The sequence below is a fragment of the Acartia tonsa genome, chromosome 10, assembly GCF_053477335.1.
Source record: "Acartia tonsa isolate MP-2025a chromosome 10, ASM5347733v1, whole genome shotgun sequence".
In the NCBI taxonomy this organism is placed as follows: Eukaryota; Metazoa; Arthropoda; class Copepoda; order Calanoida; family Acartiidae; genus Acartia; species Acartia tonsa.
In genome coordinates, this window is record NC_137269.1 from 12330890 (window position 1) to 12345392 (window position 14503).

The 14503-nt window shown below is 42.2% G+C and overlaps 1 protein-coding gene across 3 annotated transcripts; it reads left to right on the forward strand.

Annotated features, from left to right (window-relative positions):
• The first annotated feature begins 304 nt into the window (after nt 1-304).
• Scgbeta (sarcoglycan beta) lies at nt 305-14144 on the forward strand. 3 transcript variants are annotated; one of them, XM_080173533.1, is made up of 13 exons: nt 306-372; nt 802-828; nt 1941-2027; nt 2640-2694; nt 3040-3137; nt 3474-3563; nt 3986-4040; nt 11123-11211; nt 11562-11628; nt 12231-12343; nt 12636-12792; nt 13488-13547; nt 14044-14144. In XM_080173533.1, exons 1-13 carry the CDS (start codon nt 314-316, stop codon nt 14104-14106), a joined length of 1020 nt encoding a protein of 339 aa, XP_080029659.1. In that variant the 5' UTR covers nt 306-313; the 3' UTR covers nt 14107-14144. The 3 variants fall into 3 exon arrangements, with proteins under 3 accessions (XP_080029658.1, XP_080029659.1, XP_080029660.1); XM_080173534.1 differs by lacking the exon at nt 802-828 and adding an exon at nt 1130-1156; XM_080173532.1 differs by lacking the exon at nt 802-828 and having other exon boundaries at nt 305-399.
• Nucleotides 14145-14503: the final 359 nt, after the last annotated feature.

The window sequence follows — 14503 nt, forward strand, 5'->3', positions numbered from 1 at the left end:
TTGTTCTTTTGGATTACTTCAGGATATAATTATACGGCATTTTTGTGAACCTAGTAAAAGTGTCTTACTCTGATAATGACGTAAAAAATAGCCAATGAGAGACCACTATAAATTTATCATTGGTCAATTATAGTGTATACTGGCCTCTCATTGGCTAATTTTTACTAGGTTCCATTTTTGTTCAAAATTCTCTGTAATATGTTGTATAGTAAATGCGTTGTTTGTTTCATGTTCGTTTGTCTTGCCGTCTGTTTTTAAAGCATTTATTTTATGGAAGTTGTCATCCTGGTTTTATTTACAGAATTTGTCAAAAATGGACAGGCGGGAGCGAGCTCTGAGTTTGGACAGGGAAACCAGACAGTCCAGAAGAAGGTTTCATAGACATCACAGAAACTCTAGGTAAAGTAACACCTCAGCAGGTTTCATAGACATCACAGAAACTCTAGGTATAGTAACCCCACAGCAGGTTTCATAGACATCACAGAAACTCTAGGTATAGTAACCCCACAGCAGGATTCATAGACATCACAGAAACTCTAGGTATAGTAACCCCACAGCAGGATTCATAGACATCACAGAAACTCTAGGTATAGTTATAGTAACCCCACAGCAGGATTCATAGACATCACAGAAACTCTAGGTATAGTAACACTACAGCAGGTTCCATAGACATCACAGAAACTCTAGGTATAGTAACACTACAGCAGGTTTCATAGACATCACAGAAACTCTAGGTATAGTACCCCTCCAGTAGGTTTCATAGACATCACAGAAACTCTAGGTTTAGTACCTCTCCAGCAGGTTCCATAGACATCACAGAAACTCTAGGTATAGCAACACTACAGCAGGTTTCATAGACATCACAGAAACTCTAGGTATAGTACCCCTCCAGTAGGTTCCGAAGACATCACAGAAACTCTAGGTATAGTAACACCTCAGCAGGTTTCATAGACGTCACAGAAAAACTAGGTATATTAACCCTTATCAGGTTTTATATACATCACAGAAACTCTAGATATAGTAACACCTCAGTAGGTTTTATAGACATCACAGAAACTCTAGGTATAGTACCCCTCCAGTAGGTTTCATAGACATCACAGAAACTCTAGGTTTAGTACCTCTCCAGCAGGTTCCATAGACATCACAGAAACTCTAGGTATAGCAACACTACAGCAGGTTTCATAGACATCACAGAAACTCTAGGTATAGTACCCCTCCAGTAGGTTTCATAGACATCACAGAAACTCTTGGTATAGTAACACCTCAGCAGGTTTCATAGACATCACAGAAACTCTAGGTGTAGTAACCCCACAGCAGGTTTCATAGACAACACAGAAACTCTAGGTATAGTAATACCACACCAGGTTTCATAGACATCACAGAAAAACTAGGTATATTAACCCTTATCAGGTTTTATATACATCACAGAAACTCTAGATATAGTAACACCTCAGTAGGTTTTATAGACATCACAGAAACTCTAGGTATAGTAACACCACAGCAGGTTTCATAGACACCACAGAAACTCTAGGTAGAGTAACACCACAGCAAGTTTCATAGACATCACAGAAACTATAGGTATATTATCCCCCAGAAGGTTTTAAAGACATTACAGAAAATGCAGCTATAGTAATGTTTGGGTTCCTTGGATATGATTATTCAGGGGATCAAATAGTAATAATCAAGCAACGTGAATTAAAAATTTCCTTATTGTTTGGCCAATACCCCAGGGCCCGATTGACGTCATTTTTACTTTTAATGTGACGTCAATCGGTACAGTTTGGCTATAAGTTTTAAATTTATCCCTATTTTAAGAATGCACCAGCTTCGAAGGGCATCAAATAAGGAAGTCAAAGTAGAATGGACTTATTCTGCCCCCTGTCCAATAATCATTGCTTCACTAAATTCTAAAAAAAAATTTCTTTTTATTTTTTATTAAGTTATGGAACTTTACCCTCAGAGCTAAGGAGGAGTAGAAAATCCTTCTCCCCACCACCCCAAGAATATTCTAATTTTCAAAGTCTAAGGTTAGTATAACAAGAAAACAAGGATGAAACCCTCCATAAGAAGCGAACAATAAAAATCATAGATGGACAAACAGCATAGATAGAGCAGAGGTGGATTCTTAAAAAAAATTGCCCCACTAATCGCTTAGTGGGGCAAAATTGTTTTCGTGAAAAATCCACAAAAATCACATTAAAAATCTACAAAAATTAAATAAAATGTTAATGTTATAATGTTATGTTAATAACCCTTCTATGATTTTGTTTAATTTTTGTAGATTTTTAATGTGATTTTGGTGGATTTTTCACGAAAACAATTTTGCCCCACTAAGCGATTAGTGGGGCAATTTTTTTTAAGAATCCACCTTAGATGTTACTGGTCATCAATTAGAAAACTATATTATCAATTAAAACTTATTATTATTAAAACTATCAATTAGAATTATATGATAAAAATTAAAAATCACAAAACCTTTTACAAATAAATAAATGGAAATAATATGTCTTTTGTAACTTGTAGGCTATCAAACCAAGTAAGTCATAATGTTACTGAATGCACTTTGCTAAAGGGGTTTCTTAACAAAAAAAATAAAAGTATATTCCTACTTTTAAATGCAATTTTCCTTGCTTTTTTAGGAGAGGTTTCACCTTAAATGGACAACCAATACATCATCTTGAAAAAAATATGAAGGTATAATCCTTATAACAGGATGTATGTCTGTATGTGTTTGTGTGTCTGTACCGAAAGATCTGGCTGACCGCTTAACCGAAATGGTTCTCCTTGGCGCAAAATTATTAACTTAAACAAGATTTCAGGAAAAAATGCCTTGCATGAGTCATAATACATAACTTTACACTATGAATTCTATCTGTTTTATTATTTTTCAAAAGAAAAAGTTTATACTTAATTGTAATGTTTCTATACTTCGCCATGAATCAATCCTAAGATGTCTAAACTTTTATAGCAGTACATGTAAGTTCAACTTAAAGTATTGTTAAGCTGGATTCTATAGTTGGTGTAATCCATTCTATTAAGGAAGCAAATAAAGAGACCTGGTTTATTTGGTGGAGTATTTATTCAGTTTTGTTCATCATCTGCTTGATCAATTTAGCCTGCACTCTTTATCTACTAAGGTATAGTGTTCTTTATGCTATATTTACTAGTGTCTCCGCGGCAAACTGGCTTCTAGGGGCTTCGCCTAATATATCGGAGAAAAAAATCTCGAAATCTTTTTAACTGTTTCATATTTATATTGTGTAGCATGTATGACAGACCGACGGACAAAGTTAATAACATAGGTACTGTACTGTATTCTCATTGGTCTTAACAAAAAAATTGCCGTTTATCTTGAATATCAGCTGAGAAAATCATATTTTCCCCACAAATTTACGGGCTGACTGACGGACGTACAGACAATATGAATTATTGAGTAGCTTTGCTTAAAAAAACTTTTCTAAAATGAAATTTAGATTGGTTGGAATAGGTATGGACCAAGTGGAAGTCGATCAAAACCAAATTATATTCTGGAAAAATCTTCAACTTCAAAAGCTAATTCAACAGTAAGTAATTTTTTGTCTCGTGAAAGACGTCTGTTTTCTGTTCTTCCTAAAACAAATATTGAAATTGGAGAGCCGACCTTCCCCCTCTCTTACTTCCCTCAAGAATGCATAGAGGCCTCTAGTGGCTGAGCCGCTAGTAAGTAAATAAAGTACCAACCATAAATAATGTTTAATCCAAATTTTAAAGCCTCATTATTATTTCAATAAGTGGTGGTGACCTTTTTTTGTCTGCTAGCAAATTGCTTTCTGCTCTTTTGCAGCGACTTGGCTGTTTAATATTTCTGACGCTATTTACTGATATTCAAAGACCCAATTGAAAGTCTGCCCAGGATCCCCACCCTTTGGCTAGAGCTACATATAGTTCCTGCCATCTTTATTCACTGTAATATTTTAAAATTTTCAAATTTTTTATAACTATTTAGAAATGGTGAGTTGTCAGGCTTTAAAGATGAGGATTTTATCATAGAAAATAATCAGGTTTTTATCTATTTCTTAAATCAATTAGTCTTTGTGGAAGAATTTGAAAGGTAGTTGAGTAGTTGACACGAAGTACCTGTCAGAGTAGAAAATAAATAATTTTGGGTGCCATTCCTAAGCTTTTTTGTACAGTTGACAGCGGTGAAACAAGAATAAAAAGATAAAAAAGTAACCATGTAGAAATATACGTAATTTGACAAATGATTGTATTTTTCGATAGTAGTTAACTTTAAATAAAAAGCTTAATTTTAAATTGAAAATTTTTTGATAAGACACAAAATATTAGATACACATTCTAAACATTGTTCAAACAGGCATACACATGTAGGGAAAATGTGGTATCCGCCTCGGTTAAATGGCAGATACCCAAGTTCAAATGACTACGGCAGTGCGAACAGACGTGGACACATATATTATAGAGAAGCTGCGCTTCTCTAGCTATCACTAAATAACAAACAAAGTCTATTCAGATGTTACTTTATTCAGGGTCTAAAGGTTACTAAAGATGTACAACATAATATAAATACATATGGATTAGGAATAGAGATAGTTAAAGGTAAATCATACAAGTAAAACATAGATAGTTGCAATGGTTAGGTAGATGGCTATCCCTGTCCGGGGGAGGCAGGATAGCCCATGGAACAGCACAATAGGTAGATAAGAATAGAGGGGTTGAGTGGTAGGTCTGGGTACTAAAAGGGAAGGTTTGATGATTACTGTGACAACAACAGTCTGTGTGGGTGGTGAATCTATCGGGTGAAGGAAGGCTTAGAACCTTTATCCTCAGGGCTGAGGTGGTGCTGATAACTTGGTGGTTGAAGGGGAAGGTTCCGGTGCTTAAGAAGGGAGAGGGAGGGGTCACACCCCTCCCTCCACTTGCAGGACAACTGAGAGATGAAATCAATACCATTATCTTACATATTTGCAGGTGGCTTTACAATTGTAGAATAACAGGATTAGCTGGGTGCGTAGCATCACTATAATATCTTGGTTTCCTTCGAGCATACCACATCCTCCCCCAGCCTCTGGGGTTCGTCAGGACACCAGATGCTGAAAAGTGGTAGGCTCCAGCCTTCCCCAGGTCGAACAGGATCTGCTATATCTGCTGGAGTAGCTGGTTCTGCTGGATGGTCTGGCCGTTGGATGTGTAGTTCTAAGGCCGCCCTGGCAACCTCCAGGGGTGGCTCAGCACATGAGGGGGCTTGGACAAACAGCCGCATGGTATACATCTCTTCAGGTTCCTCTACTGGGCTGGTGGTCTCCATCGTGTTGGTCACCTTGCCGCTGGCCGGCTGGTACAGGGGCATACTGCTTCCAGGGTCTCTGTCAACGCAGGCAGGTGGTGGTTGCCATACTGTAGGAACTTTGCCTCCCTCAGGCTCGTCCTGGACATTGGCAGGGTGGTGCATGGCAGTCAGACCTGCAGGGTAGGGGAAGGTAACAGTCCATCCCCTGTGCAGGCATAATTGTTGGGGATCCTCTACTTCTATGGTTAGGCTCGGCACTTGATGCATCTAGTTTAGCTACTCCCCAGGCAGCGGCCAAGGCTTCTTCAGGTTGGCTGGTAATGGCTGATATCCTGGTTCCTGGGGCAGATGCAGGAGGCGCAGGCAAGTTTGACCCAGCACAAACTTCCTGGTACACCAATGCAATACAATTACCCTGGCTCGGTTGAGGGGGGTAGACAGCTGGACGCAGTTGAGGGTGAGGGACTGCTGGCTGGGGGCTCTGGCTGACTGGGGGTGACGGGTGTCACCCCTTCCTCTGGGGCTGCGGGCTCGTTCCGGGGTCCAGGTCTCTCGGTGGCGGCGACGGTTGTCGCCCCAGGCACCAGCGTGGGGGCGCTGGATAGCACCCCCCAGTCTTCACAGGTGGCGGCGACGGTTGTCGCCCCAGACATCAGCGTGGGGGCGCTGGATAGCACCCCCCAGTCTTCACAGGTGGCGGCGACGGTTGTCGCCCCAGACATCAGCGTGGGGGCGCTGGATAGCACCCCCCAGTCTTCACAGTTGGTGGCGACGGTTGTCGCCCCAGACATCGGCTTGGTGGTGCGGGGCAGCACCTCTCATCCTTCCCAGGTGGCGACGCCGGTTGGCGTCCCATACATCGACTCAGACTCGCTGGCTAGCGCCTCTTGCCTCTCCCACCCGGCGGCCGCCAGTGCCTCCCTGTACACCGTCCCGGTGGCGCTGGGTAGCGCCCCTCGGCTCTCGCTGGGGGTGACAGGGGTTACCCCCTCCTTCGGGGTAGGCGGACTGGCGGGTACCATCATGTTGAGGCCGAATGGCAGAGGCCGCAGGACTTCTGGCTCCGCACTGTTGGTTGGCTGCACGAACTCCGGTCCCATGTGGTTGAGGCTGAAGCCCAGGCCAACCCGGTTGGGTTCAGCCGCTCCTCCCAGCACGTTGATCCTGGCCACTATGGTCCCAACCTGAGGCACAGACTCCGGGGTAGCCGCAGCCCCAGAGGCGGCAGCTGGTTGGGGTGACGGCTGGGCATCTCCCTCCAGGTAGACCTGGGTGTCAGACTGGTTGGATGCAGGTTGTTGGGCTGCCTGGTGTTTCTTCATTGCCTGGTCCCAACCGGTTCTACACTTGGCAGCTGTGTGGCCGTGGAAGCAGCAGCGCTCCTTCGTCCAGCTGGGTCCCATCAGTCCGGCTTCCACAGGGTGTATCAACCTGCCAGGTCTCTCATCCTCCAGTTGGGGCACCAGCTGACAAGCAGGGTCTCCCCTACTAGGGGTCAGGCAGTGCTGGGCTGCTTGTGGTGGCTCCTTGGTTGCATTCAGCCTTCTCCCCATACACACAGGTCCTTTCCATACAACAGCTGCTCTCCTCTCCTGGGTGGCGAGGCCAGCCTCGGCCTTAGCTTTTGCAGGTGCTTCTCCACATGAGGGATCCTGCCTCCAGTTACTCCAGATGGTTGGTAGCAAAGGCCGTTGATGGTGCCAGTTGGAAGGTGGGCTATGATCTCTGGGGGGTATCTGTGGCCAGTGTGTGTACAGGTACCCACAGTTGAACCGGCAAGGCCCAGAGGATGCCATACTGATGGTAGCCTGAACTGGGTTCTGAACTGCCAGCGGGCTGTTGGTAGCTACCTGAGTTAGGCCAGAGTTGCCAGCTGGTATTGCGTCCCTGCCAGGCTCTGTCAGCTGCTGGTGGGGAGCCCCTGCGGTGATTCTGGTTTTGGCAGGGGGTGGCCTTCTTATTGACTTCCCTAGCTGGAGCTCTGCATCCTGGTGGGACTCCATCTTCAGCAGCATGGGAGGACTTGGCTGGGTCATGTGCAGTGGTTCAACAGAGTAGAGGCATCTGGTCTTGGAGTGTGGGGGAACAGCCTCACTGCTGCTGGTCAACCCTGCTCCCTCCTTGCTGGGTAAGGCCTTCCACTGCAGCAGGTCACCATTCTCCATCCTTAGGCCGGTCCCCAGTCGTTCCATGCCTGGGGGCTCCCAGGGAGGCTTGGGTGGCGGCTCCCCCACCCCCAGGTACACGTCAGGCATCTGGGGGAAGAGCCTATTCCCCTGGGACAGCTCCCCATCCTCCAGGTTGGTGATGCCAGCGCCAGGGAGGACCTTTCCACCCCAGACACAGGTGGTACTGGCCCTAGGGCTGGGCCTCTTTGGTGTCTCAGTTCTGGTGGAGTCAGGTACATGTTCCAGTTCTCCGGGCGCAGGGCGACACAGTCTAGTGCCCATGGCGGTAGTGCCCATATTGGGGCTGGCCACTAAGTCTCTGAAACTTGTCACCTTCTCATTGGGCTCAGTCGCATCGTTCAAAACTCCAGGGAGGACACATACAGGTTCAACAATCCCCAGTCCAATATCTCCATTTCTCGTGCGTTGAGTACCCACTGTACAGGAGCTGTGCAACGGACATTCAGTCATCCTTCCAGACAAGGGCATCTCAGGGACCAGGGGTCTGTGACTTTGCATGTGTTTTATGTTCACTGTACTCAACACAGTAGGCCCAAGTAATAACAGAAGCAGCACCTTGTATGAAGAAGCAGAGAGTGGTGGTGTACAGACGTTGGTGGTTATGATCCAAATGAAGGCTTCTGTCCACCACAGTGCCAGCAGTATGCCTAGGCACACAGTCAATGCCCAATCAGGGATGTCTTCTATTGCCGCACGTCGGGCTAGGGGCTGACAATTTCTCATCTTGTAGATGTAGGAGCAAAGTAGAGTAGCCGCGCCGCAAAGAGGCTCGAGCCGGCTCACCCCTATTACAGATACTATAGCTGTGTAATTAGGGTGGTAGTCCACGTAGCCGTAGACTCTGTCCTCCTGGCTCAAGATTTGCGGTGGCTGGAGTATCCCCATGATAAGTAGCAGGGGGTTGGTCTGTTGGTGCCAACGGCTTGTTTAACTGTTGAGCCTAAGTTGTTCTCCTTTCCAGTATAGCTCTTAACTTCTGTGATAACCAGCGGATCCTAGCTTAGAGGTGAAAGGGAACATGTTAGGTGTCCATAGATGTCTCTAGGAGCATATCCGCTAGTAGATATATGTATATGTAGGCTATCTATATATGGCTACACTCCCATATATATATGTGTATAGGAATATCCTCAGAGCTAGCTGGCTTTCCTTCTTGCTCCAACAAAATGCACGCTTCCTCTGTATATAGTTCACAAAAAAACAACACTATTTATCACTTGGTTGCTTCACAACTTAGTATTGAGTTGTTAACACTTATGTATTTATATATACATATATTTTCTCACTAGCCACTCAGCTTTGAAGTAGGGCTGGCATAGCTAGGAAGATGTTGAGGGTCTGAGCTGGTCTAAGGAACTGATTTAGTTTGCCTTATCACACTGTAGATAGGGGGAGGAGCTTTGCAGTTTATTTTCTTACAATATATCCTTTGTGTGCTGTAGAGTAGCTCCCCTCCTTTGTGTGTGTGTGTGAAATCCCCTTTCTCACAACGCGCCTACGCGCCGTCAGAATGCGCACACAGGTGAAACGCGCATCTATCCCTCAATCTGCTCTCTCATTGGTCCACTTTATCTCCTTTGTCCGTCAAATTTTCGTTGCGTTCCGAACTTCGCTGCGCAACCCGTGAAATGCGCTCCGTTCTCCCGGCCTCTGTCTCCGCACGGTAGACGGACTTATCCGAGTGTGGGGAGAAGGGGGAACGCGTTAGGGGACGGGGTAAAGCCGCCCTTCCCCAGGTGGGGAGGGGGGTGCCGCAGGCTTGAGGTGACTGGGTTGTAAGGTAGTTGAGCTTCTCCCTTAATCCTTGGCTTATCAGATGTCACCTCGATTGTATTTACTTCAAATTATGGGTGGCCCCTCCCCTTCCGTTGGGATAGGGGGTGTATTTGCCGTGCTGCAGGGTTGGGGGTCCGATTGTTTACCATTGCATTGTTAGCTTGCACCTAGGTTCTATTTTTGGCTTATCACAAGTTCTATTTTTGGCTTATCACAATCCACGGCAATTATTTACCAAACCCTGCCCATAAATCTATTGTTTAGCCTTCACACCAGGGTGGTAATCCATAAAATCTGATATAATATCTGTTTTTCTCAATGGGTGGCTGCGCTGTAGCCTCTCAGGATACTTGGAGTTAACGTAGTTTTTCTTCTGTTTGGTACACTACACTTGTATTTTCGCTCACAGCTCGCAGCTATTTTGCTTGGTTCAGCCAGTCGGCGGCAGGGAATGTCCCGTCCTGCAGCGCCGTGGGTCCGAATCTAGAGTGGTGGCGGCAGGGAATATCCCGTCCTGCAGCGCCGCGGGTTCGAATTCAGGTGGTGGCGGCAGGGAATGTCCCGTCCTGCAGCGCCGTGGGTTCGAATCCGGAGGGGTGGCGGCAGGGAATGTCCCGTCCTGCAGCGCCGTGGGTTCGAATCCAGAGAGTGGCGGCAGGGAATGTCCCGTCCTGCAGCGCCGTGGGTTCGAATCCCGCTATCTTTCGCAGTAAGTAATGGGCCTGTTTCAGCCGTCTGCAATTATTTGGCCTGTTTCAGCCAGTCCGAGGGCCTGTTTCAGCCCTTGAGCTCACAATCCTCCGTTAGATTTCGTCACTCTTCGCGGTTCTCCGTCGAATTTCGCTTCCACAACTGCCAGATACAGAGTTAGACCTTGCTATCCAGGGTGGGTAATTCAGGTTGCTTGTGTCAGTTTTGCCAGTTTCGCTTCCACAACTGCCGGATACAGAGTTAGACCTTGCTATCCAGGGTGGGTAATTCAGGTTGCTTGTGTCAGTTTTGCCAGTTTCACTGCTGGGAGTACCTTAGCCTCAGCTGCGCGTCTGCTCTACACTTGTGTTTTGCCGTAATCTCACACAGCTGTCACCAAGTTGTGGTATCCGCCTCGGTTAAATGGCAGATACCCAAGTTCAAATGACTACGGCAGTGCGAACAGACGTGGACACATATATTATAGAGAAGCTGCGCTTCTCTAGCTATCACTAAATAACAAACAAAGTCTATTCAGATGTTACTTTATTCAGGGTCTAAAGGTTACTAAAGATGTACAACATAATATAAATACATATGGATTAGGAATAGAGATAGTTAAAGGTAAATCATACAAGTAAAACATAGATAGTTGCAATGGTTAGGTAGATGGCTATCCCTGTCCGGGGGAGGCAGGATAGCCCATGGAACAGCACAATAGGTAGATAAGAATAGAGGGGTTGAGTGGTAGGTCTGGGTACTAAAAGGGAAGGTTTGATGATTACTGTGACAACAACAGTCTGTGTGGGTGGTGAATCTATCGGGTGAAGGAAGGCTTAGAACCTTTATCCTCAGGGCTGAGGTGGTGCTGATAACTTGGTGGTTGAAGTGGAAGGTTCCGGTGCTTAAGAAGGGAGAGGGAGGGGTCACACCCCTCCCTCCACTTGCAGGACAACTGAGAGATGAAATCAATACCATTATCTTACATATTTGCAGGTGGCTTTACAATTGTAGAATAACAGGATTAGCTGGGTGCGTAGCATCACTATAATATCTTGGTTTCCTTCGAGCATACCACAAAAACACTAGACAAATGTGTATCCACCGCCCTTAATTTTGCCAGAAGATAGATAAATACTTCTTCTGCACTCCTTTGATTTCAATTATGTATTTTTTATAGGGACTGTTATTGACTTCTTTCGGAGATGAAGGGCCTGCCATATTTATGAATGAATCATATGTTGACATAAAAAATGTCTATGATTTCAGGTTACACTCTAGTTTTATAAAAAAAATTGTAGTGACGCTACTCTCTAATTAACTTTGTCTGTCCGTCCGTAAGTCACTAAGTGTTATTTTTCCTGCTACTATTCAAGATAGACGGATGATTTTTTGTGAAGATTCCCTTTATCAATGAACATCAAGTTTGTAATTTACTATGTCCATTGGTCTATCAGTCATGCTACAAATTAAACAAATTTAAAATAAAGAAATATATGAGAAAGGTTATGTTATTCTTGATTTTAACAAATACTCTTTAAATATCTTGTCCATGATTTATTTGTACTCCGCTACTTATGGATGTACATTTAATGTGAACTGTTAATTATAATTATTAGTTTGAGAGATTCTAAGAGTGGTAATATTCTCTTTTCAACATCAGACCCAGAATGGCAATTGAAAAAGGTACTTATATTTTAGATTCATTTCATATTTTTTTATGATTATGGCAGTTGCTGCTTCTTTATAATTAATTTGTAACTATTCATAAAGAAAATGGTAGTGTTTAAAACTCGAAGAATTGGCAAGTATTTATTTGTATAATGGAGTCTAAACAAATCTTCCTCAAATAAGACAATTTAGATTTAATTAAAAGCTGACTCACAAAAATGAATTTAAAGGTACTTTTCTTCTGTGTTAATCTTATCTTACATAGCATGCCCTCCACCAAGTTGTGCCTTGTAATATGGTTAATTCTAACACTAACACGCCCCTAGAGGCACTTGAGTTGTGTGTGTGGAGGAGGGGGGGGAGGGGGAGAGTCGACTCTCATTTTTGATTTTAGTTTAAAAAAGAAACTATTTTTCTTGGAAAATTTCTCTTTAAAGCTTAGGTAGGTGGTACCTTCCCCTAAAAATATTATAAACCTTCCCAGGACATATGTGAAGCTATTTTGTAGAGTAAAGCCATATAAGTTCAGCCTTTAGCGAGATCCTTTGGTACAGAGACACACGTCCTGTTACTTTTATTTTTCACATTACAATATTTATGACGCCTTTCAATCTCAGGCCCAAAGAATGCGAAGCTTGTCTGTGGATACAACTATTCTGGGCACTGAAGGCCTTATACCTGAAGAGGGCGTCAGCTTGGCCATCAAATCAAAGAACTCTTTATTTGTTAGGTAATAAAAGAAAAACCTTTTAATCTTATAGCAAGGTTCTTGGCTGAATCTAAAGATATTGGAAAATAACGACCCGAATTGGTTGTACATTTCATGGAAGCTTTGGGTGGGGTTTAAGGTACTAGGGACGCAGCATCTATGCCTTAAATAACTTAAGATTTCAGAAACTTCTAAACAGATTAAGTTCTTTATTTTAGGTAAGCTTCGTTTTAGGATAAATAATTTATTTTTTTATTTTATTTTAAGGGTATTTTCCTGCCCATATGTATATTATGAATAACCTTGATTTTAGAGGAATGGAGGGAACCACGGTACATGGCAAGAAAATCAAGATAGAAAGCAAAGACGACATTGTGCTTGATGACTCTCCCGCCGGAACTACACAGCTGAAGAGCACGTGGATTAATCTGGATACACTAATGCTTCCCAGAGCTGATATTATTCAAAAGGTACCAGATTATTTAAAATTTTATTATTTTTGCTGAAGTTGTCTTGGATTAATATTTAAAAAAAACTTAATTATTGAAACATTTAATGTTTAAACCCAAAATTACTTTGGGTGGTTTTCCTCATATTTCACCTGGACCACTTGCAAACTCGTTTAAGTTTGAGTAAGGGTTTGTGTAGCCCTGCAGGTCTATGGCCCTTTAGTCAAAATGTCTTAACCTCTTTTCGAGGAAGCTTTAGTTTTTCATTATTATTTGATTCTTTATTTGTCTTTATCATTTACATACAAAAATTACATTTAAAGTATATCAATATTATTTTAAAAGTCATTCACAAAATTCAAAAATTAATTTCCTTATTCTCCCAGAGTCTTCTTCTGAAAATGTCGTCTTTGTGAGTGTACATTTCCGGGAAGAGAAATGAGGCTTGGTGTGGCATTGTTATGATGCTTACTTCTAAATGAATTGTGTGAGAGAACAGACGTTCAGAGAATTAAGTGTGGCCTACCATTGGTCTTGAGCAAAATTGGAAGTCATACTTAACCAAAGTGTTGCATGGTTAAGACACATAGGCCTCCAAAGGATTTGAGCACTCAAGTGTGTTAGTAAAAGTTTTTTTCTGATGAAAAAGTAGCGAGGGGTTTGAGTGTTCAATTAATAGGCTTAAGTGAAAGGACCTAATTTTCTCTTAACCTCAGGCCAGTTCAAATCCCGAGTTTGAGCTATGTTTGTGTGCTCCCTCTGGAAAATTATTTAAGGTAAACAAACATTTTAAAGCGAAGGAAAGTGTCATGTGTGACGTTAAAGAAAAATGTCTGAAAAGATGCGATGGGGGAAGAAGTGGAAGAGAAAACCCCTCAAAAAGAGATGGATAACAAGCGTATTTTTATGACGTCACACATGACATTTTCCAGTGCTTCAACAATTTTAAATAGTTAGATATGATTCCATAAGTGAATATAATCATTCTTTTCATCTGATTTCTAGAACAATGATTCACAGGACAACGAGGTACAATATTTTAAGCGTAACATCTCCATAAACAAGTCTTAAACAGAATCCTGTATCTACGCAGTTTTGTCAAAAGTTAATATACTATTTTGTTTATAACTTTGTTAACTTTTGACACTCTACAAGTGTTCATGTTCATTTGTTGAATGAAGAGCTCCGCTTTTATTGATTTTGTCATCCTTTTTTTTATATTTGTCTGAAGTCATTTAATTCATATAATTAAGCAGAAAAAATGTATTTCAGGTTAATACAGAAAGAAATTCTGGATGTAATACTGTTGACTCAAGAATTTGTGGTTCTATATAATTTATTTATTATGTTTGTAAATAAAGTTATTACAGATAATTTTTTTTGTAAAATAGATATATGAAAAAAATATTACATGAAATATAGTTATTTGGTTAAAAAATGCCTATAGTATTGCTTAGGTATTAAAAGTATATAAAAAGAATTTTTAAATTTAAATTTGATTCAAATTATTAGTTTTCAGAAAGGTTTTAGATTTTCAAAAAAAATTGAACTTGAAATAAGGTAAATGATTTTTGGGAAAAAAATATTTAAGGCTTAAAAATCCTTTTTAAAACTTGAAATCTGCTTTATACATTATTGGATCATATGTTGCTTTCAGGATATAAATTATTAGAAAACAGATGACAACATACATAAGGAGCAAAGTATAAAAATTCATAGATGGGATTAGGGG